A 25627-nucleotide genomic window follows, 5' to 3' on the forward strand; every position below is an offset into this window, starting at 1 on the left:
CTGGTTGTTTTGACAACATTTACCTCCAATCAGCAGTTTATCACAATACTTTGCTTTTTTTTTTAAATCCAATATTCACCTATTCCAAATCTCACTCAAAATGTAACTAGAGCTTTTGGATGATTGAGTTGGGAGTCAGAAGAGCTTAGAAAATACTGAAACATCGGTAATTACTACATTAGAACTTCCCAGTCTTTCAATAAATGGCTGAGGTATTCCACATCAATCAACTGACAGAAGATGAAAACAAAAGTGAAGCAGAGTAACTCATTTGCTTTAATGTTCTATTAAAACTCCTTTACAAGCCCTACAATTATTATGAAACAAAGAAAAAAAAAAAAATTTCATGCTGGGTAATTTTGTATTCATAATGAGAACAGCCAGGGAACAAAATTTTAAATAGGGATGATATGATCAGTGAAATAAATATCTGAAAAACAATTTTTGAAAAGCAACTACAAAATGAGCCAAATGTATTGCATTATTTTGCTGCAAAAGTTGTTTTTTTATGATAGTGTTAAGAACTAGCATAGCTTATTAAAGAAGAGGGAAAGAAATGAAAAAGGGAAATATAAAAGACTGCAAAACAGAAAGAATAGATCGCTTCAGGGTTGAATATACTGAGCAGAGTAAAAAAGCACTATAATTCACAAAAAAATAAAGAACATGGCAGAAATTTTATTTTGTGTAGACCATTACAGAACTGAAAGTAAGCAGAAAAGACATACAATGCTCCTAGGAGTTTTACTATGCTTTTTAAAATCTATTAGTTGCTTTATTCATCCATTCATTTTCTAACACCCTTGTCCCTAATGGGGTCAGAACAGGTGCTAAGTTGCTTAAAATTGCTTTAAAATACATAGTATGACTCTTCTTTTCAATTGCAGAATGCCAATGTCTTTTTTTAGCATTATTATCATATGTTTGGTTGTAATGTATGCCAATGGTGCCTTAAATTTGTAAGGAATACTTTACAGACAGCTGGAGAAACACAGGTCCCTCCCACTTCAAGTCTGCAATCTCATTTAAAGGACTTGTAGCTTGAAACCTTAAAATATTGGTGTAGAGTGATGCTTCCATGTATTTATGGTGAAATAAACACAATTACCTGGAATGTACTGGCATACTGACGGTTTTTGCATCGTAATTCAGACTTTGCAATGTTCAAATGTAGCGAGTTGCTCTAGAACCAAAACAGTTGCCCTTAGCCATGTGTTTATGTACCCGACGCATCGGCCCTGGAATGAGCGGACAGCCAGTCGAGTCAGCTGGACGTCTAATATTTTAGGGAGGGAAAAAGAACGCTGAAACAAGATTATATACTTCAATCAGGGTCTGCCAAGGACACGTCGAACAGTTCAAAGTCAGAAAGATGCTGCTTCAAGTACTTCTGACAAGTACTGCTGATTGACTGGTGAAGCATAAGGAATGGCAGCAGCAGATCCTGGATTTAGACTTTTTTTTTCATTCCAGAGAGTTTTTCCCTCCACCCTTCTCCAAAATAGAAGCACAACTGATGCAGGTGCCTGACTCAGTCAGTTTTATGCAGTCCTTGCCGTCCAGTACGATCCAAAAACTGTCAAAGCAAATGAAGCAAAGGAGAGCATGACGGTGGTTCAATGATCAGCCGAAGGAGGAAGGAAGAAAGGGGAATGTGATGAGAGTGAGCGCAAAGAGGCGAGAACGTTCAAGAGATTAAAAGTCAGACAGCGGTGTGTGAAGAGGACTGAGCTGGGCTGAGAGAGAAAAGGGGCGGGCAGCGATCAAAGAAGATTCCTGTGACATGAAATATCTTAACAAGAGTTGTCACAGTCTTTTGGGCTCTTCTAAGATAGAGTCAAAACAGCCAAATTTAGTTGCTATTTATTCGTTTCTGAAAACAATAAAAGTGTAAAGCACCAAACGGGGTGAATACTTTTATAGGCATTATACTTACGGTATATAGAAAATAAGCAAAAAGCTGTCAACACAAGAGGATTGAGAAAAACAAAGCTTAAATTTCCCACAAAGCACTTCTGGGAAAAATAGAAATTGATTTCTTTTTCATGACCCCACTTCTTAATTTCTGAGCATTTCATTTTTTTATAAATGAGATCGTCCCCGGGGCATAACCGATAAATTGACAAACCAACTCCCACACCTGCTCAGTCAGAAAACTCGAATCAAAGCTACAGCCAACATCTCTTCAGTCAAAGCCTTTGCTCCCAATCCACAGAGCCAAGACGTTGTTGCTTTTTTGTCAAATTTATTTCTATCGCCTGCAGCAAGAGGAAACGGGAAACACATGAACAGCAGCTATAAGACACTTCATATTAAAAAGACAAATTCACTGTTTTTTTTTCCATTTGTTTTTCACAGTCTGAATATGCTTTCCCATTCAGCCCAGTATATTGTTTTTATAGGAATTGTTCTCAACACAGAAAACATATTTAAATGTCCATATCTTTACAATTTTTCTAGATGAGGTAAAAACTTTGGAAAGTCCATCCCAGTAGCCTAATGTTAGCCAATTTGGACACCATTTGGATCCAAATTTCAAACCTCCTTTTGTTGATTTGTAGTCAAGAGAATTTGGCAGTCTGTGCTGGAAACCAACCATTGTAAAAAGAGGAGCAGGATTCGGATGCTATTCACCATAAATCTGGAATAAACCTAAAATTGCTAGAAAGCTGAAACACAGATTTTTCTAAATCAAAGCTAAACACCCACATGTTTAGAGTTGCCATTGATTAGTAATAAATGAGACACTGATCAACATATTTGATGTGCATTGATGAGTTTGATGATGGTATTTGAAAAAATTTAATGTTTATTGCTTGTTTTTGTAATTGCTGACTGAATAATGATCTTATGGCATGAAGCCCTTTGAACTGCCTTGTTGCTGAAATGTACTACACAAATACATTTGATCAAATTAAATCAACTCATCCAACCAGAATTACACAAAGTCTTGTTGGGAGTCAAAAAGTGTTACAGTTTTCTGAAAATGTAAAGTACATTCATGCAAATATTACTGAGCAAGCATATATATTTTTTTATAGGCTGTAAATGGATGTCTGAATCGGTGTTGGGAATCTCCACCTCAAATTCAAAGTTTATCAATTCTGGAAAAGGCAGAAATTCATAATTAAAAGCCCAGAAGTAATACTGTATTAATGCCCAATGCACTGATACTTCTGATTGCGACTGTATGCATATCAACTGTGAAAAAAAATTGAAGAGCAAAGAGATTTGGAAAGGCACCCAGATGTAGAAGTCATGTCTCATACATGTAGGGAGAGTTTAATTTGCTGTGAGCGCTGTTCCAAATATTGTTCCAAGAGGAGCTGATGGGCAAGATTAAAACCTGCTGAGCTCTGGAAAAGGCTCATCTTCCAACCCTTTGGAATTCCTCAATTAGAACACAATCACTTTGTCCCATTGGTCTCATTTTAGCAAAATCTCATATTCACTTAAGACACTCCAGCTAAGCAGTTTTGGTTTAGGATGCTACAGCAGCAAGCCTTTCTCCCCCTTTGATGACCTGAGTCCCAGCTGGTCCACCAACGCAAACTTTTCCTTAATAAATGCGTGTGTTTGTGTGTGCGTGCGCACAAGCTCTCGCGCATCCTCAGTTTATTAGGACAACCTCGTTTTCTTATAGAGATGCCTTACACAGCAACGACTGATGTCTTCCACATCTGCAGCCGCAGGGACAATAAAGAAAAGGCGATGAGAAAAGCGGAAGAGAGATGGGAAAGGATGCAGTGTGCCCTACCTTACCACAGCCTACACAGAGACACAGACCAGACCAGCCAGCCTCTGCTTCAAAAGAGAAAGACTGAAATAAACTGCCAGGCTCTCAGCTTTTCTCAAGGTGGTCTCCAAGGGTTAATTAGAGCTCCAAGTCCCACCTCATCTGCCTTGGAGTTGCGTCGTATGCAGAATGAAACTGAGGGGCACTGTACTGTACAAACACAAAACTATTCACAACGAAGCAAATCGGGCAGGAGCTGATCTGTCCGCTGATGCCTCTGGCACACTAACATCAACCATAATCACCATCTGTCTGGTCAATGCAGGCCCCCATTCTGCCGTCTTTCCTCAGGTCAGTTCGAATGAAAACCTTGTGTTCCAAGTCAGTCTGTCTCAGCTCGCGGAACAGGACCTGGAAACCTGGAGTGAAATTCCGAGAGGTGTCAGGAATGTGTGGTCAAATTGAACATGGCAGGGACTGGGTGTTCACATGGCTAGCAAGACCTTTTTTCCTTTCTTCTTCTTTAAAGAAAAAGCAACGGTTCACCTGCAGACCACTCTCCAGATATTCATCTCCTGCTGCCAGTGTTTTTGGGGGAGGAGACGAAGACGGGGGGCACAGATGGAGAGTAATTGCAACAAAAAGAAGAGAGCCGAAAGCAAACAACACTGTAGGAACACGGCAACTACGAACATGACAGATTCTTTGGAGGCAGAGAGAACAACCTCCTCCTAGCTCTGGCGATACATCACATTTATATGGGATGAGGAGGCATTTGTGTGTCCTCAAGGACCCAAATAAGTAGAGAGTGGGAGAGAGAGAAAGACGGAGCAAGTGAAAGAAATAAGTTACAGAGATAGAGAGAAGGAGGACAACGTTGACAGCTGGCTGGGCACTTTGTGCATCTGCCAGAGGTGACTCGTGGCGCCATAATGAAAATGCAAGGCAAGATCAGGATCAGAGTGAGGGAGGCCACCATCCATCACACAACTCCCATTGAGGATAGACAGCTTCAATGATAACAGCAAATGTGCCCATTTGCAAGCCTAAATGGAGGAACTTCACAACAGTGATGCTCGACATACGACGGCTTCTGACTATATGTTAATGTATTGTCAACCAATTTACAGTGTAATGTTCATTCGCAGAGAACATTTTCACAATTGACAATGTATGAAAAGTGATAGCTCAAACATAAGCAGAGCAATTTAGATAAAAAAAATACAGGCAAAGTTATTAAAATGAACTTTCCAGACTAATAAATCATCATGGGTTGAAGAAATTCATTTCAATTTTAATATTCTCAAACATCTCCACTTTAACTTCTGTCACTGGATTCCAAATACACATTGATGTTTCAGGAGGGCTGACATCTTAAATTTTGTGAGATATAAAACCTTGCACTGACAAAATTGCAGACATGCCTAGGACACCACATCTCAAACTTGACAGGAAACGAAATAAATACTGATTTTATTCTTGAAGCTGCTGGTTGCAGTGACAACTGTGTATTTCAATAAGAGTGCTGAGAGAAATGGCACTATTGACTATGCAGGATGTTGTCTTGAGTCTTCAGTGCACCAAAACAAAACTAACCGAGATGCTATCTCTGCTCTGCCTGAATGAAATTTACAGTGGCATTACAGTGAAGGATGTTCACATCCCGACAGCTTCACGAGGCCCGTTTTATGACTCGGAGGTCCAATTCTCAGAGAAACCTCTCAGACTGTATGTACAGTAGTTTCTGTTCCAGTGATAATGTGACCTACCTTCTCTTTCTTTTGTCTGCATGCTTCCTCAGCTGAAACCAGCGCTTTGTAGTAGGCGCTGCGTTCTGCTGTGAAGTGGACCTTGGACAGAGCATTCTCTACCAGTGCCACAGACAGATTCACGCCTTCAATGTGCAGCCAGCCAATGAAGTTGCCCGCTTTGTCCATGCTCTCCACTTCAACTTCAACCTAGGAAACAAGAAGAAGAAAATAATAAGAGAAACATTCTCATTTATTATTACGTATTGGGAGTAGCAAATAAGATGCTCAGATTCTGAAAAATAGGCAGTTTTTCATCAATGGAGACCTGGGGGCTTTCTAATGATTAAGTAGCAAACAGACAGATCCCATTTCACTCCTCGGCTCCAGATATCCCAGTGAGTGCTCTAGCTGGAGATGGGGTTCTCTTTTCTTTCTTCAAACACAAAACCCAGCAATGCCCTCTTGTCTCCATATTCACTGCAGTCCTTGACTTTCTTAATTAAGCTCTGTCTGCTTTCAATAATGCGTCTATTCACGCCAACAACGGGAACTGAAGAACGTCCACAAACAGGGCAGGCTGCTAGGGTTTTTAAATGAGTGTTACACATGCACTTCAAACTTAATTAAGTCTCTAAACATCAGCAGGGTACTTTTTTTTCTCCCCCAATGTAAATCATATTCAATTAGTAACAGTCAAGCCCCGACTCCTTTAAGTAAACAAATGAGGACAACAAAGGACCTTACGCTGCTGACAAAGTAGAAAGGGTCTCGTAAAATCACTCATGATAGACTATTACCAAATTCTGCCGATTCAGACTAATTATCTATCCATAACAGTTTGTTTTAGAAGTGAAGGATGATCAAGGATAGGTTTTTGCTTTTTTTTTTTTGCAAATTAAAAAACCGAAAGTCAGCAATAAAGTCAGAGGACAGGTGTGCTTTCAAGATAGGGAGAAGTCAAGTAATTAAGACTTGAACTGCTTAGCCCCGCAGTCACAAGGGAAATCTGAAGGGAAACACCTCTGCCTTGTTCTCTTCTCCAGTTAAAAAGCTTATATTGCAGCATGCGTTATATGTTTTATTATTAAGCACAGATTCACAGCCTACGAGCAGAGCAAAAATTTCAGGGATCTCGTTTCTACCGTCTGCAGATAAAGGCTGCTCATGATTGCCTGACTAACGGTACAAGGAGTACAACCAGGACATATCCTAATAGAGACTCGTCGTTGTACCCGAAAATGACCCAAAATGTGAAACCACAAGACATTTCACCTCCAATGTACATGTTTTTTAACCTTAAGGCATATATTCAAAAAGCTGAGTTTACAGGTAAAAATTTTGGTTGAAGAAAGTAAGTTTAAGTTTTGCTATTAATGTCAGCAGAGTGTGAGCTTTTGTGTGTCTGTGTAGGACAAAAAGGGTAAAAAATGTTGCCCAAAACGTTTTCCGCAGCAACAACTGCCTAAATTGAATTTGAAAACACAGCTGGTATCATCTCACTTGTGTAATAAGGGCATCTTTTTGATAATAAAACAAAAAAAGTTAAATAAAAGTAGAATAGCTAATAAACTTTCCAGCATCCTGGTAGAAAATAACAATTAGCCACTAACAATGCTAAAGTTAGCATCTGCTTCAAGATTTCCAATAAAAAAAAACAGACTATGTTTCAAGAAGTCTGGACTGCATTGGACCATTTGTATGTCAAAAGCCATAACACCATGATAAATTAAACCTGAACTGGATAAGGATTTTAACATTTTTTAAATTTTTTGGATTTTATCCTGTGTGTCGAATTTTATTTTGATTTAATCAAAAAATAAAATCATTATACAAGACAAGTGGAAGGAGCAATCTTCCCTAACCTCTCAGGACCTAAATAAAACATGCAAGCTCACCAAAATCCTATCTGCCTCCGCATCATCTGTTTTATTTCACTGTCCATCCCTCTTCCTTTTGCAATTTATAATCATCTTCATTTTATCCTGATCTCAAAGTGCAAAGCCACTTGCATAACTATGCTAAAAGAAACTACACATCACAATATGAAAAGTGGGAAAAAAGTGAAAAAAAAGGCCAATACCACAAAAAAACACACACACAAAAAAATACAAACATGCACGCCAATTTCAGATCAGAGGATAAAAAAGAAAAAAAAAACAACACTCTGAACCAGGTGTTTAAGAGAACAAAAATCTGGGCAATGAAAATGTCATTTTCTGAAATTCTACTGCCTTAGTGATAAGTGTTGCAGAGAATATAAATAGCAAAGCAAGTGAGAAAATATGTCTACAAGTTCAGCAAAATGCTAAAGTAAAAACAAATAAAACAAACGAGTCATGGGCAATGCTGACAACTTCTTCTCAACTAATACCAGAACAAATTAGTCCCAGAACACTCAGGCAGGAAACTTCATTTACCACATACTGCTAACCTTATGGAAGGAAAATTAGCCAGCCACCGACAACAGCATACTGATGATTACAAGATGACTGCATGGCTCAAGTCAACACCTACAGGGACGGTGTTAACGCAGGAACAGAGCACTATTAATAGCAAACAGGCTTCCTGAAGAACGTCAGCACATCCTCTGAACACCAGTAAAACTACATGAATTGACTTCACATTAACAAAAGGCCAAAACCCACACTAACATCTCAAATACACAACCTCTGAAACAAAAAACATTTCTGTGTGGTCATAATATAAAAAACAAACAATACAAAAAAACTGTTCGATGAAATCCATGAAGTCAGGAATGTGAACAAACGTGAGATCCTGGGTGAAATGGAAAATATCAGATTTATGAGCACCAAGACCACTGACCTTGAAAGGCTCATCAAATAAAGCGAAACTGGTATTTAACAGAAGAGTGAAGATGGAGGAGGCTAATATTCACATCAAAAGGTGAAATTAAAAAGGATGAGTTCGTTTAGAGCAAAGGCTGAATAAGAGATCAGGAGAAGTGTATTGGACTACTTAAGATTGCACAGAAGATGTGAAAATTAACTGATCAATGTTCCACAAAGGGTTCTTGTCTTGTTCATGGATGCAACTCAGAAGATTGCCTAAGTGGGAGGATTTAATCAAGGTTTAGAGTTATTGCATTCCACTGGCTTGTTTAGCTAAACATGGTCAAATTGGAATTTCGGGAATACTAATCAGGCTCATAAAAAATGAAATACAATCCGACTAAACTTGATTGTAAAATTCGGATTTGAATGATTACTATTTATTTAATCATGTGACTTAGCATAATGTGACCTTTTAGTTTGGTTTGAAAAAAAAAGACAATGTCTCATAACCAAAAGCTTTGTAAAACTGTCTCCAAGTGAATGAAATATATAGATGTTTCCCATCTGCTCCTATACTATAAAGCTGTCTCTGCTAATTCAGTTTTACATAATTTTCAGTCAAGGCTGTGAAATGAAAACGTATGTGAGGAATGTCTCATTTTTACATCTTTCAGAGTACTTTTTTTCCCCTGCAAGCATTCAAAAGCTGAATTTACTGTTAAAATATCCCCTGTAAGGATTACCGCTTCCCACGAGACGCATCCCTAAAACCGTTCCAACATTCCTCCTTTGCATGAAGAAACCATTCATAATGGCAAGGCTTGATTTTAAAGTTTCATGCTGAATTTGAGTTCCTCTCCTTTCAAATTTAAATAGGTTTGGTCTCAGTGTAGAAAGGAAAGGGGAGGTGGAGAGGAAGCTGCTTAGAGCAGAGCCCAGATGGTTCCCAGTTGAGGCCTCCTTTGAGCCAAGATGGCTCCCGCCGGAACACAAATGGGCTTTGGTAATCTCATAAATGCTGGGATTGTGTCGACACAGCGGACAGGAACCAGAAAAGGTGAAACACACATGCATATGATGGCTATGGCTGTGTGCACGGGTGGAAATACAAGTGCATCAGTGTTTTGGAAGTGTAAAAGAGTTATTTGGTACAAATTAAATGAAAAAATAGCTAATCCAACTTGTTTAATTGAGTTGGCTATTCAAAACTAATAGTAACATAAAAAGAAAACTGCAGAAAGTGACAGCTCTTGCAAGTGTAAAATACTGAACTAAAAGTAAATGATGCAGCATGAAACAAGCTTCTGCAAAGTCCACTTCAAATGGCCTTGCTGGACTTTATTGTCTAGTCAAAATGAACCTTTAGTTTAGGCCTTTGAATGATTTTCTCAAAATAAGCTGCATATTTTCCTTGGATAAAAAACTGTTTTATAAGCAGCCATTGTTGCATACAGTGCAAATTTTTTGCCTTTAGAAAGGCATAAAGAAAATTTAAATCTGATATTTCCTCCTCTGTCAACTTCTTATTGACTTCTGATTGGTTCAGTGATGAGTCCTCCCCAGGAAGCTCCACTACTAAGAAGCTTTGCAAGCATATGTCCATCAAGAAATGGCACATAATAATCCTGATCAACTTTTGGGGACTGCAGTCACTAAAAATTGACTGCTGTTGACAATTCTAGAGATCCAAAAGTCATCTACATTTAAAGAAAACTGCATCAGACAAAAAAAAAGAAACTCGGCAACTTTTAGTTCTTTCGTTAGCTTCAAGCCTAGTCAATGAAACTTTTGATAAATTAGTAGCAAGTAGATAATTAGTTAGCATTAGGTGTGCTTTTATTATGGTAAAATGGTAAATGGACTGAACTTATATCGCGCTTTTCCAGTCATTTTGACCACTCAAAGCGCTTTACACTAGAGTCACATTCACCCATTCGCACACACTTTTACACACCGATACGCAGACTGGTAGGCAATTTGAGGTTTGGTCTCAGCAAGGCACTTCCCAACAGGCACATCGACATGTGGCAGGAGGAAGCTGGAATCGAACCTACAACCTTCCGACTGCAAGACGACAACTCTGCCATACAGCCACAGTCGGCCATGTGAAAAAAAAAAAAATCTTATCTTTCTAAGTGTAGTTCTTATCTCAATGGAAATGTCAAGTTCGTTCTTTAGATTCAACTCCTAATTGAAAAGTAACAAGACTCATTCTATTTTAGGGGAAAATTGCCAATGCTTACACAGCATTCTGTGTAAGCACAATGCTTGCACACATTTGATGTAGCCATTATCTACTACTCATTAAAACATTGGCAACTAATAGGAATTCTCTTGATCACATCTCATCCAAAATATATTTATATAATTTAAAAATAAAAGCATATTAGACTTGATGGAGAACACTGTAATCCAATGACAGAATAAAGTCATTTAGGAGTGCATCAGGTCCAACATGGCAGGACGTGCGCCAGGCATAACTTGTGTTTGCACGCATTCTCTAATCAGGAAAAGAAAGAAGTCTTTACAAATTACATGCAAAGCTGGAGATTAATTAGTCAACTAAAGCTTTCAATCATTTCTGAAAATGGCTCGACCATAATTCACATAAATTTTAGTGCATGTTTCAATGAGATCATAGTTATTGCTAGAGAGATTTAACTTTGCACGTGTTGCATTACAAGCTTGGATCGTAAACATTTTAAAGGCCACACTGTGGATGGAGGCAAATTCAGCATCCGTTTGCTGGACTGCCAGCCTGTGTTGACTCTCCGTGTGTGTGTGTGCGTGTGCGTGTGTGTGTGTGTGATGGACAGCGGGAAAGTGAGGAAGTCTATGCGAACCTTGTTGACTGTAATGTGCAGAGAACACAAGGAGAACAAACTGGCAGGTGCAGATGTTTGGGAATGTCTTCATTCATTCTCATTAAGTAACAAGGCGGCAGGCCCTTTTGTTGCTCGCGTTTTCTCTCACCAACCTGGCACACTCAACTCGATTTGCCAGTGCTTAAAATATAAAACATAAATTTCTGAGTAGTAACTGATATTTTAACTCCTTGAAACAATAACTGCACAGATTTTTGTTTACTATTTTACTACCTCCTTACATCCATTGTGACCCTTAAAAAAAACAAATGTAAGAAAATAAAAGTCCTTGAATAAACCCCACCGGCTGCAAGCAGGCAGACCAAAAAACAATTCAATCTCAAGTCAATTAAAATTTTGATTTGTCAATAATGATCAAAGCCAATACTATTTTGTAATTTCTTTTTTATTAAATTGGTGATAATTACGCAAAGAAACATTGCATACTTGCTCAAATGATGAAGAGCAACATCTGAACAGAAAGCAACTTATTAGACCATTATTACACAGTAATAGAGTGTGAAAGAGTTGCTGACAGATACGTAAAAAGAATGCTGCAAACCAACTCTAAAATGTGGTTCTGTAAGTGTAAGTTTGAGATTAGTAATGCAATGTGCATTAGACTATGTGACACAATAGAACTTATTGGATGCTAAGCAGACACCAGGGGAAACACTGGTGGATGACTTGTGCTTTTTTTTCTAAGTGTTGCTTAACACCATTTTATTAGAGAAAAAAAAAAGAATCCCCAAACAGCGAATGATGACCTTCAAGAAATCCCTCAACAGTCAATTACCAACACTCACCGTCATTACTAAAGGTTCATAATGAGCTGTTAATGGGAAACAGTGGCATGTAATACAATGGAAACAAGTGCATAAATGCATATATATACACACCAGTATGTTTTCAGAGTATTTATAAATGTTTTCCAGAACTAGGCAGTTCCCAAGCAACATATTGCCATGTGCCAGCCGTCGATTTATATGAAATGGCTAAACGTGTTGGTATGTTACTGTGATCCAACAGTGAGGGAGAAAAGGCTAGTTTGTTCCAGAAGTAATCTATAAATATAGATCACCTTAAAATAAAAAAGGAGAGGCAGACAAACTGGGAAAAAGGAAAATAAATTAATGAATTAAACCCTTATTGATTTCTTAATGGCACAGATCAGGCAGGGATGTAAATTGGGTGTTAATGGAGCCTGTAATTAAAAAAATATATATCTTCACATGGAAAGACAGAAAGTGCAACAGCAGTTAGAGTAAAACTGAACCAGGTGGAAAACTGTTGACCTTTTTAACTGCAGCAATAGTTTAAAAATGAAAATTTCTCTGTGTGGCAAAAACTCAACCGTTGTATTCTTATATATCTGCTCATATTAGACATTGGTGTTATGTAATTACCCTCTATCACTAGAATTTGAACTCATGATTAGAAAACAGATTTATTTTTACTTTCAATATTTTGAAAAGCACAGAGTGGCTTTAACTTTAGTCTGAAAAGCAGTAACATATGCTCTCCTGACATCTGAAGTTGGTTTCAGCTGACATAACAATTAGGTGGCTGAGTCACGATTAAAGATAATCATATCCACATTTTATAATAACATCAAAAGTAAAATCCAGGGTGGCGGGAAAGTTCTTACAGCTATTATGGAAAACTATTAGTAACTGCAGGTCAATGCAACTGCTTTACCTTCACTTGTAAATTTGATAATGAAACCACTTAGTTTTACACCAGTTAAGCATCAAGTTGAGGAAGAACAAGGAAATTGTTTGTATAGACTTTGCTTCCCCTCACAAGTCTGCACAAACAAAATTAGCAGGCCTGACATTGGTGCACAAACGTACACGTTGGACAGGAACAGGTGTGTTCATGTCTCTCCGAGAGTGATCAATGTGACTCAGGAGGCCCCATGCATCACTGTCAGTAGCAGGCTGCTGTCTGTTAGGGAGCGGGAAATGGAAAGTCAAACTGCTTCTCAAATGGCAAAGGCCATTAACGGTTAGGAAAGCAAGCATGATTCCCACCATTAAACCTGCCTGATGACCATTAATGAGATTTGCTTTCATCAATAGATAATTGATGTTTGCCCCGCATCATTATTTTGATTAAGCAGATGAGTATACCCAGGTTTTGTACGGATGGTTTGTGGACATACAGACTACTTCGTGGGCGGAAAACAATTTGATTAGATTACATGTAATCCAATTCTTTTTAAAATTTAAGTGATAGCTCTTCCAAGTTCGACATAAGTGTTTGAATAGCCTGGCAGACAAAAATGGAGATAAAAACAACTGCAACAAGCTGCGCTCTTGTTGCAGCTGTGGTCTTTAAGGCACTTCACAAATTCTTTGAATAAGTGTCTCTCTGGTGATAGTTCAGCATGGTCACACTGCCAACCATTTAATAACTGAATGAAATAAATAAATAAACAACAACAAAAAATTATTCTATTACCTCAGCTTGTTCAATTTCAGACATGTATTTTGGTCTGACTTAAATACCAACTGCCACCTTCATTCATATCTGAATTTCAAAAATAAAAGCCCAGTTTAAGGTGATGAACATCTTTTTGGCTCAAGCAGGCCCAACTTTTGTGTGTTGCCCTTCAAATGACTCACAGTTGGCCACCAAAGTAAAGCAATAAATTATGAAATATTGTTCTGCTGGAGGGATTAAGCTGACTGCACCAGACATTTTAAGTGGCCTATTGTCAAAAGAAATGTGTCTTTGCTAGTTGCATTAAAACAACAAAAAACTGACTGCATTCTTTTATTTTTACAAAATTGTTGAGAGTTATAGACTTTAATAAGCGAGATAATCCAATGCCAGAGCTTGTGGAATAATTTTATTTCAAGTACATCTGTAACTGAGACTGCAGCTGCTACAACGCTGTAGTCTTTGGTAAGCCCAAACACAGTGAAAAGGTCAGTGACACTGAGAAATACGAGACCTCTTGCAATGTAATGATGACCGACAAGATTCCACATCAGTTTGTCGGTCTCTATCTGGCCTTTGTAATGAATCAATAGTGTTGTCAGGTTGGTTGATCCTTAAACTAACACAATGCCCCTCGCTGCCTCCTACTTGAGTGAATTACCTGGAGGATTCTCATCCTCGTCTCCCATGCGTGAGTTCCTACACTATTTTTCTCAGCCAAATTTCTCCTATGCCACATTTAAATTTCCAACTGTCAGTATGTTTAATGTCCATTTTTTAGTATGGATACACATAATACTATGAATTTTGATAGATGGATGGACAGAAGGTTTGGCAAAGGACAAATATTGGACACATATTCAATGTATAGACAAGAGGATAGACGGATGAATTAATTTATGGATAAACGACTAGATCAACATGACAGTTGAGTGGATTAATGATTCAGGAAAAGAATGGATGAAAGGACAAATAAGATTGAATGAAAGAGAAATGGACAATGGGTGGATGGACAGATGGATAAGCAGACATAAATAAGCAAAACTTGTTCCATATTTTCTTTTGTGTCCTGTTCAGATCTGGAAGCTAAATCACAATCCAAAGCATCCAGCATCCATTAAGACTTCCATCAATAAAATTACAGACAGGTTGTTACATGCACAAGTATTGAAATAGCTTTTTAAGAAGTTACTTTGAAATATTTCTTTTTGCCGAGATTAAAAAAATGCTCAAGTCAGCAAATCTAATCATGCTGAACATGTAGTTAAATTGGTTTACAAATTATTTGTTATCCAGATGGCAGAAAAGCTCAGATTTCAACACAGCAGATCACGAGAAAGGCTGCACATTGGCCTCAACATCCTGGTTATTAAAATCAATAGCAGCAATAACTACAATCCATCTCATTTTTAAGAGAGGGATGACATGGCATGCCGATCGATGAATATTGAGCTACATTTGTATTATTACTAATATCATATAATTCCTTCTTAACTGGATGGTGGCGCAGACTGTAAAGCACAAACAGAACTGTGCTTATTGAGTTGTTGTCACAGTAATGTGAGATTTGAAATAAATGTAAAAAAAATACAAGGAAAAGTTGAAAACCGTATCACATGCAATGACATTTTATTTTTAGGAATTTTGGACTTATTTTCCCAAGGGGTAAATCATATTCTGAGGAAAAGATATTCAACATCCTCAAAGCCCCCAGGGTGCTGTAAACCCATGAAGAGAGGCAAAAGTCCAGATCTTCAAAATTGCTGCCTAAAGCAGTAAAACTCTGTGGGAAAAGTCAAGCCACATTGAGCACATAAAGGAGAGGTCAAAATTATTGGAGAGGGCATTAAGCTACATTGCCTTGCAAAATGACAGCACTGCTTTCCAACAAATCCATTTACACGTCCAAGCGCAGAACCACTGGAGTTTGGTCATTATCTTGCAATCAATGTGCAGCGCAGCAACAAAGACACAAGGGAAGTGGAAATGACAGTGGCATGTTTTTACAACTAATTTTGAAAGCTAATAAAATGGGAGATCATCCATTCCCTGAAATTAGGAAATTGCAGTTTAAATGGTGCTATATTTTAGATGGGCAGTGGAATACAAAGGGGAGTAATCCACAGTAGGGAAATCTGTTTGTTAGAAATGAATGTATAAATAAGTAACAACGGAAAGCTTTTTCCATTTTTAAATAATTACAGCACTCCTTTATTAGATGTTTGCGAAAATCTTGTGTTTAAAACATTCAGCTGAATGTTAGGCATTAAAAATCATAATGAGTCAATACAGTCTAAAACTGTAGTGGTACATATGACTTATTTTTCATAAGTGACCAAGTTTGGCATGTTTTGGTGCAACCACAAGCTAATAATTAGAAACCCTATGTTCAAGTGGTAACGGGTAGCTGAAGTGTAGAACAATACCATGAAGAACAATGCCATGTAATAGTGGCCTAACTGTCTCTTGCTTAGACAGTTAGGCTAAGCAACTGTCTAAGAAAGACAGTTGATTAGACTGTGTTGCAGTCTAAGCAAGACAGTCGGCAATCAGAGACTGTTTCAAGCCAGACCAGCTGACATACCTGATTTCCAAGACAATAGCTAAATTGCACCAGTTTTATTGAAGGTTTTGTCGAATGTTGGCGGTGTCAGTACATAGTTCAACAATCCTAAATAGTTCAAGCAATTAGCCCTTGACAAGATTAACAGGACAAATTAAATAATATAGCTTTGTCTTGAAGTTTAACGGTTTAAATTTCAAATTCCTCTGAAAATGGTTAAATTCAGGTCAGTACATGGTTTTTCAGAAACCTAAGAGACAATTTGTTATGCTGTTGTATTTTGAGCTAACTCGTGTGTGGGCGACAGAGGACTTTGGGGAATTTTAATAAAATAGTAATTTGTCCTGAAAGCCAATCGCTACAAAGTGTAGAAAAAGTGTAAAAAAAATATTTGTGTTTTTTTATTCCCTGCTAAATTGAAAAACTACTGTGCAGACCTTCGTTTCAAAAGTTTTCAAACACAAATTTCACGAAATGACATTTTCTAAGACAACTTGTTCCAGCTTTATAAATTGAAATTCTTGTGAAATGTTATTACATATCTACAGATATTTTTCTGCAAATATTCAACAATATTTTTTTAGATTACACACCACTTCATATGATAAAAAAAACTATGGTTGTGCTATGAAACTAAAGGCACCACCTTAGTAGAAAGTAACATTTTTTAGACAACAGGGCAACACCCAGACAAAGAATATTATAATACAACTGGCTACTATTCCTACTTCAATTCCAACTTAGAAACTTAATTTACAAATACTGTCTTAATGAAGACATTTGATCTTAGAGATAATTTTTAATGCATTAAATATGGAGGGAATTGGATTTAAGGAGTAAATAGCTTGCATAGCACTGATAAAAAAAAAATAGAACAAAATTTACACCCTCTTGAATTTTGGCGACATTACCAGAGCTCTATGACCTCCGGGAGAAGAGATGGCGAGGAAATGCGAGTGAGGGCATAGGACAATCATCATTTGTCTCCACCTCCTTCTCTAGATGCTTTCACTAGTTGACACGCCAAATGGCTCTGCCAGCTTGCGTCACTCAAAAAACCATTTCTGTCCTCCCAGACCCTAGCTGTGCTGACAAAGAGCGAGAACGAGAGAAAAGGAGAGGAAAAGAGGAGACAGATGCATTTTTCAACATGGCTTTTTGTCAATTTCTGGGTGCCTGTCAAAACGAGATGCCATGCACAGCTGCAAGGCTGGTTGGAGAGTTTTTAGGTAGAGGTTGGAGTTTGAGAGCAAGACAAGTGGTGGATTAGAGCTTCTGAAGAGCTACTCCATAATGCTATAAAGTACAGAAAAAGCCTCGTCATAATAGGCTGCCAAGAGTTTGACAGAAAGATCAATCTTACTTCTTTTATTCTAGTTCTACATTTATTTTCTAAAGGGATAACATAAAACAATAGGCTCAGTTTGGGTGAAACATTCTGTTTAAGACACCTGTGTGGGCACTTAGGGAAGACATCGAGCCAGCTAATGCGTCTTGCCAATAGGTAGCGAGAGATTATATAATAGAAAATGCTTTGACCCTATTTAGCGACAAGCAGGATAAAACCCTCGAGACGAATAGCTGTATTGTCATGCTTCACTTTTGGCAATCTAATTCAACCCTGGCTCACACACAATCACATTTAAATGGCCAGCGATGATCAACAAATGAGATGAGATCTGTGGGTTTCATGTGATTGTGTGCGAGAAAGATAGGATGGGGAACTGATTAGATCAAATCATTGCAACTTAGGAGCTATGCAGTTAGTCCATTGCTGGACTAGAAATGATCATTCACGGGGCAAATTTAATTCTGACACAGTTGACCACAGACTTTCACAGAGATTAAGAGGAGCAATGTGTGCCAAATAATGAGACTACAGATACTCTTGCACCTGTTCGTGGTCAAAAGATGACCTTTATGTGCACACTTTAAAGAGAGGGAGCTCTGTTGAAATGGGAAGCTTGATTAAAACATGCCATCTCTCTCATAATTGAATTTCCTCTAGCCAAAAAAAAAAGAAAAGCACCACTAACTAAGACACTGTCCTAAGTTTTGTTGTTGGTGTTCTTTTTATTTTAGTTCGTCATCAGAATTTAACAGAGAATTATTTAAAATCCCAAACTATTATAAGCTGCCCTAAAATCTACAACATTATCCAATACCATTTTTTAAAATATTTGAGACATGCCAGTTTTTTACAGTCAATTTTATCTCTTAAATAGCCTTTAAGTTTTCAAAGGTCCACCGTTAGCTAAATAAAATATTTCTATGAAATGTTGAACCATTTAAGACAGTCAATTAAGTAAAAGTTTTATTTTGAAAATGTAAATATGAAAATGGAGGGGGAAAAAAATTGGTCCATCTACACCAGAAGAGTGATGGAAAACCAAACTAAGATATCAAGATTAATATTGCAACAGTGAGCTGCTAGCACAAAGGCCAAAACTTGTCATAAATGACAGTTCACACGGTTCCATTTCCTGCCTCTGAAGAGTGCAGGAACATGACAGAGCTGAAGGGGACAGGTTGTGGCCAGAGTCTGAGCACAGAAATAGAGAAGAGAGTCAGCAAAAATAATAAAGTTAGATTTCATTTTGCTTTTGGGTTAAGGCACTGCAGGACTAAAGCAGTCATCTCTATGAAAGTCTTTTAAATTGACAGTAACACCATTTTCCCAATAGCTGACCTGTTTGCTGTCTTCAACATCGAGGCTGATTTAGTGTAATAGAGAGTGAGTCGAGGAAGTGAAACAGTCAAAGTCCATGTTACCTTTAATTTTTTTTTCCCCCTTAAATCCCTGCATTGCTTAAACTAAATAATATTACAAGGTCTCGGCAAACATTTTTACTGCTGGACAACACATGGGGCATATGAAGACCACGATGTATTTCAGTGTAATTATAAACAGAAGCAAAGTTATGTGGTTCAGAATTATGTGAATATAATTTCTTAAACCAAGTCAAACTAGGTGATGTCTTTTAGCATATTTCAACAAATTCACCCAAACAATAAAGCTCTTGACAATGTTTTTAAGTGAAACCAAACAAATGCATAATACAAAACAACAAATTTCACAAATTACTTGAAAACATTTTCTTGAAAAAGGCATTTTTCACAACACTTTATGGACTAAATTTATTTCACAACAGAATCACACCCACTTATTACTTCTTAACACCACTTCCACTTATTCAGTATGTGCCAGTTCTTTCAGAGGTAACCATAACCGGTAGGCTAAAGAGAAGCACAGATCTCAATTTTCTAAAAATAAAACTCAAAGCAGTATTTATCAGGGGGTTTGTTAGTTTTTAGGGCTATTTTGTGCACCATACCACTGAGCAATACACAATCAAAAGTCTGAAAAATAAATAAGACCAACACTGCTGCTGTTGTAAACGGTAGCAGGATTTTTCTGAAAGATAATTTGTGATTAATTGCATATTTTTGATAACTTTGTGGTTCTGATTTAATGCATCAGAAACTTACACAAAGGTGTAAAACATTGATTCTACGATGCCATCTTTTATTTATAGCAAAATTATTAGATATTAAACTCGAGGTGGGTCTGGATCCTCTGTCTTTCTAACTTTATTGTGAATTTTATTTTATTATTTGAAGAAATTTCTGACATCCATGTTCAAACTGAGTGCTCAATACAAAGCCTCCACAGAGTCCTCAAAATTGACTATCTGTCCTGCAACTTTTGAATGTATTCCTGCTCCAAAGGGCTGGATTACCTCCTCAGTGTGTCACCAAGTCCTGCAGAGACCTGGTAATGAGTCGTTCATTGGATTAGAGTGTCAAAATAATGTAACTTAATTTAAAACATCAGTTGATATTATGGTTCCAAAGTTCTGTTTTAACAGATAAGACAAATGACAGAAGATAATGAACAACAAAGATAGAGCGACAGGCTCGTAGGCACTTCTACTCATTAAATAAAGTTAAAACAGTGAAAACTTGCTGCAGTGCTGCGAGTATGACAGCATCAACTTTAATCAATGCTGTTTGTTGTCAAAATCAATTCTCCTGCAGCTTTCTGAAATTTGGTTGGCCCATAAGCTGTTATTGTACAGTCACTTTAGATAAAAAATAAGGTGGATAAGTCAGAGAAATAAAGGGATACGTTTCGACTTAAAATTATGATTTTCATCAGGATGTCAAGCAAGGCAGTTTAATGAAAGTGAAATCAATGTCTGCCTAGGGAAATTACCACTGTTCATCCATGTGTCAAGCCAGTCCTCTGTGTGCCGTGTGCGTGCAGAGCGAGGGGGGCGGGGACTTATTGAAAAAAATAACTGGGCCACACACCAATAAACACAACTAGGGTGCAAGTGACCTAGACTGATGCTATCAGTGAGGGGATTGACAGGATACAGGGAAAGAGCAGTAGTATGACGGGTAAGAGGCAGTGGCCTGTGAACTACATGGATCTATTCACCTTGCAATGAATTATCAAAGATTCACATAAACATCCTAAAAGCTCCATTAGTGGGTAGAAACATACTTTCCCCATAAATTCCTCATGGATGATTATTTTCTTTGAAAAACACAAAAAAAGTTGCTTTTATACCACAAGCCATTAAAAGTTTTCTATCCCAGGAAATGAAATCTAGGGTTTGATCATAAAATAGCCGATAAAAAAAAAGAAAAACACAAACAACAAATCTAAGCAGATCAGCACACTACTGGGAAACCAGGGTATTAAAACTGCAGTCGATCAACTTTTTAAACGTTCAGCTCAGCAAATGGAAGCAAAAAGTGCAAGCTCTCAAACAAGCCGTGCCTCTTTGATGCCATGCAGATGTCCCAGCAATCATTACGTAGTTATCATTAGAGGCAAAGTATGTCAGCTTACCGCACGTGCATCGACACACAGGGCCTGCCATGTCAGCCGGATGTCTGCCTACCAGTCACTAATTTTCCTCTTTTTTTTTTTCAGACACGCTCAGAGAAGGCCAACCATACCCCTTTAAATCCCCCTAAGCTATGTAGAAGTGCTAACATGCGGAAAGGGATTAACAGCAAAATAAGGCTGCGTGTGCATGCGTCTCAAATATGCCTGCATTAGCAAGATTTCATACAACAGCAAGATGTGAAAAAATAATCACTTTTATGTGTAGGCTCAGCGTTTGGTCAGGATTGTAATCACAATCTCTCCAGATTTTCTAATTGAGAGTAATTCATATCAGATCCATTCCTTAGCACTGGAGTGTTCTTGCAGAGGAAGTAATTATTTTTATTTCTTTATGTCATAAAAAAAAAAGGTATAAAAGTTCTACCCACACCTTTCATCACCGACGCCTTTTCCTCATGGGTTCACCTACACAAACACATGTTGCCACGCGTAGGGTTGCTTTGGAGAACTCAATCAACATTCTACACTTCTGTCCTCAGCGACTGTAAGCAGGCTGTGTGGGAGGACCGGCTCTGATAGAATGGCCTGTTGTGTTATTGACTTCAATTTAGAAAGTGCTGCCTGCTGCTGTTTTGACCCCTCCTTTCATAGCGGGGACTCTGCTGGTCCCCGGCCACAGTCTACCTCCGGGGGAAATCCCTGATTGCATTTCTACAGAAAACACATAAACAAGGTCGAAGGGGCCAGAATTCAGATGGCGCAGTTTGTGCGGATGTAGTGTAGCGACGCCGTGGGGGGTGTACCCTTTTTCCCCTTTGATCCATTTCCATTCCTCTTAGCTCTTTCTCACATTAACTCGGCCCTCTAGATTTTTCATGGTCGTTTAGCAAAAATGTCAATGTCCACTCAGGTGCCCCACCTCCCCACATCTTTCACCCTCCCCTTCCTGCCTTGTCTGCTACCTGCTTGGGTGAACAACTGGTCAAAGTATTGTTGGAGACTGCATGTGCAGCAGCTCTGAACATTTGATGCTGTGCTGGCTGACACACTAAGTTAGGATTTCTAAATCCCAAGTGTCAGGAAAAAAAGAAAAAGACCTCCAGAAATTGTGAATATTACAAAGAAAAATTGAGGAAGTTCAAATAGCAGACAGAAAAAAAAATAAATAAAAAATACTGCTCTGATCTTGCTGCATTTGACACAATTTAAAACTTGATGTCAAAAAATGACTTTCGAGATCTTCAAGCTATCCCTGGGTGCAACACAAGCTTCCGCTTATAATCAAATTGGTAATCAACTTTGAAGGGATATTATGTTATTCCCACATCATAACATGATGATGAGTGAGAAATCCTTTAATCCCCCATGGCAATGGGTCCCATATGGTGGGACGTGTTTTGCAAAACACATGGTGGGACTGACTGCGGCCTTTGAGACGAAACGCCTCCTTGGAGTTGCCAGTTCCAAGCTTCTGAACTTCCGCATTACAGAGCACCATTCACCCACGTCTTCCCCATTCAGCTCCTAGACAGAAGCATTTAGCAAACAACTGGTGGAACAGTGCATCTGCTGCACTGTACAAGCTACTTGTCAGTGCAACAATAGCAAAAACTTTACCATCACCAGGCAATTACTTGGAAAAGTGGATTACTGCAGTTACTAGACCAGTGTTTCTGGGCTTGTACAAATGGATTCCATCCCCCAGCCCCCCAAAGGCAATACAGATTAAATATTAGTTCATCATGTTATGACCAATATAATGAAATGGATGCAACTGGATCCATCTGACTGAATTGTATTTGATTGAATTTGATATTTGTAGATCTAAATTGAACCAGTCTTGTAAAGTGCCTTGAGATGGTATCTGTTGTGAGCTGATTCTATTTAAAATAATAAATAAATAAATAAAAATAAACTGAATTGAACTGATTTGGTTTACACTGAATGTGCTGACTCGGTCAACAGTGCTAACCTTATTATATCTGTCCTCTGCTTTCCACTAACAGCACAAGGGCTAATCCCCATTCTGGCAGCCACTGTGAACAGAGCTCATCATAATGACACCCATTAGACTCAAGACAATGGTTGAATAAACCAGGGTAAAGGGTGGAAAAGGAGCAAAAGTGTTCATCTTTTGTTTGCCTTTTGTTGTCATGATTTGACATTTCCCTCATTTTAGAGTAGGTACTCAGGTCACACGTGTATGTATTTATGCAGGATGAGAGAGTTAAAGATGTCTGGAAAAAAAGAATTAAAGTGAAATCTCAGAAAAGAAAGCAAGACAAGTAGGTGGAAAGAAGAAAAAGTCTACAGAAAAATAGTTCACATTGAGACAGGTATTTTATTCGGCAAGCACATACAATAAAAATCTTAGCAGGCGATGTTCAAGAAGCTTTTCACACATGGATTTGGAAATAGATGCAGTTTAACAACTGATAATTTCTTTTTGGACATAAAAAAAAACAAAAACTATTGCTGTGAAAAAAATTGAAAGATCCCCAGAGGGCTTGAGAGAAAGATTGCTCAAGACTACTTCCAGGGATTAAATTATAATCTGGGTTATTTCTTTACTGGAGTGGCGCCAGATCTGTGCACATCATATCGCATATTTTGCATTCTTTAGAGGTCACAGCATGTTCAGGGTGATAAAATGTAAAGATACGGTCACTCATAATTTTGTGAGTAGATTAACAATCAAATGAAAAGATGAAAAGCAAAGCCTAAACCGCTTAACCCCCAGAGTCCCAAGAAAACCTGTTTCCTAACTGCATTATCTGAAAAGATAATTCTGTGTTCTGTGTGCAGTGCTGCGGATAGTTATCAGTGTAAGTATGTGTGGAGTGGAGACCAGACAAGGTCAAATCCAGTAAAGGTATCAGGAGGAAATGCAAACTCATCCAATTTTGCCAGATGGAAGGCACTAATACACCCTATTATAATCCCTTGATTTGCTACATTAGATTTATATGTACATGTTTTTGCAAGTGGGGGGAGGAAAAGTAATAAAAATGAGGGGGGAAAAAAGTAAGAAAATCCCCAACCAAGCTGTTTAGACTTTCCCTATGTAGGTGATGGTGTGTCTGGGCAAGAGTACTGAATGTAATCTCAAATTAATTCTGGGAAATCAAAATAATTAATTCTGGGAAATCTAGTTATCTAATTTTTGTTTGCTTTTTATTTTTAACATGAAAGTTTAAGTTTTAGGTGTCCAATCGGAAATAAAAGCAACATTAAATTGATTTTGGGTTGTTGGAAATAAAATCATTGGGACCCTTGTGAATCATTGAAGGACATGCTTGGTGACCTGTTGAAATTTGTTTCATACCAACCCACTAAAATTCATTAAAGATTTTTAATGAATATCCATACAGATAGCCACATCATTATTATGCTAGTAGTGCTAATCCTTAATCCCGTAGACTGTATATCATTAGATCTATCACTAGTCATCGCTTTTAATCCGGCTGTTATTTCTGCATGTGACACCATTCATCCAAAGGAAACTACCGATATAAACATGCAAGCGCATGCTAACAGACACAGGCTGTTGACCTACATGTGATTGGCTACAGCCCAGATTTGCTAGCACTCACCTTATGGGATGGGTTCAGTACTGACTGTATGTACTCTTTGCATAGCTGGTGGACAGGCCACACCAAAGTAGGTCGTTTAGAATCCCTAAGAACACTTAGTACCATGCAGCCTAACCGGTGCAAGGGTTAGCTCTATTGAACCTCAGGTGATGAATAGAGGGTATGCCTCGATTAGCGGGCGGACTAGGCTGGCATGGCAGTGCAAGCATTTCACTCATCCGACATGCAATCATAAGATTGGTCCTGATACCTTTTCTCAAATGCATTTTACATTGAACATATGGTCACACTTTTTGATTTGCATTTCAATGACCACAGCTATAACAGCTTAATCTGACCTTCAAGAAGGCGTTTTTACTTTTTTAACTTTAATGAATTTCCTTCATTTTTGCATATTCTGATATTTTCGTCTGCAAAAAGAGATAAATATCGCTACAAGCTAAGCTGGCAACACTGGGATGACTATTGTTATGAGACCTGGTGGGCGGGTTTGTACATCAGCCCTCTCACGGCAGAGAAAATGGGGACAGGGTTGATAAGACTGCTGAATAAGATACGTTTCAAATGAAAGTATCGATCAATCGCAAGTCACACAGAATTAAGAAAATCAGGGCCAACTTATCAGTGCATAGTAGTTTATATTTATATCAATCTGTAATATTAGATAAATCAACACAAATTAACATTAACTGCATTTTCTGAAATATGGTGGTGGAGGCATCATGCAATGGGGATACTTTTCTTCAAGAAGGGAAGTGTCTCAGCAGTGTGTGAACTCAAAATTCATCTCTAAATTTCTAAATAACAGGACAAACTGGAAGGCAAAAGTGAAATGAATAACCTTTAATTTTCTAATTATGTAATTTTTTGAAATTTACTAAGATTAATCCAAATGTTCATAAAACAGCTGTAAAAGAGGGAAACAAATCTACAACACATAGTCTCCATTAAGATGAGTAGAAAGAATGTTTCTGGAGAGGTAGTCTGAAGATAATCCACGTGAAAAGCAACAGAAAACCTTT

At 38.0% G+C, this 25627-nt stretch overlaps 1 protein-coding gene across 1 annotated transcript in view; it reads right to left on the reverse strand.

Moving 5' to 3' along the window:
* The window catches only part of snd1 (staphylococcal nuclease and tudor domain containing 1), a 164854-nt gene that overhangs the window by 53075 nt on the left and 86152 nt on the right, over positions 1-25627 (reverse strand). Inside the window, exon 17 of the mRNA XM_055054667.1 lies at positions 5506-5694. Coding sequence (XP_054910642.1) covers positions 5506-5694 — 189 coding nt within the window. The remainder of the gene's footprint in view (positions 1-5505; positions 5695-25627) is intronic.

This window comes from Poeciliopsis prolifica, unplaced genomic scaffold, assembly GCF_027474105.1.
Source record: "Poeciliopsis prolifica strain line A6 unplaced genomic scaffold, Auburn_PproV2 SCAFFOLD040, whole genome shotgun sequence".
Classification (NCBI taxonomy): Eukaryota; Metazoa; Chordata; class Actinopteri; order Cyprinodontiformes; family Poeciliidae; genus Poeciliopsis; species Poeciliopsis prolifica.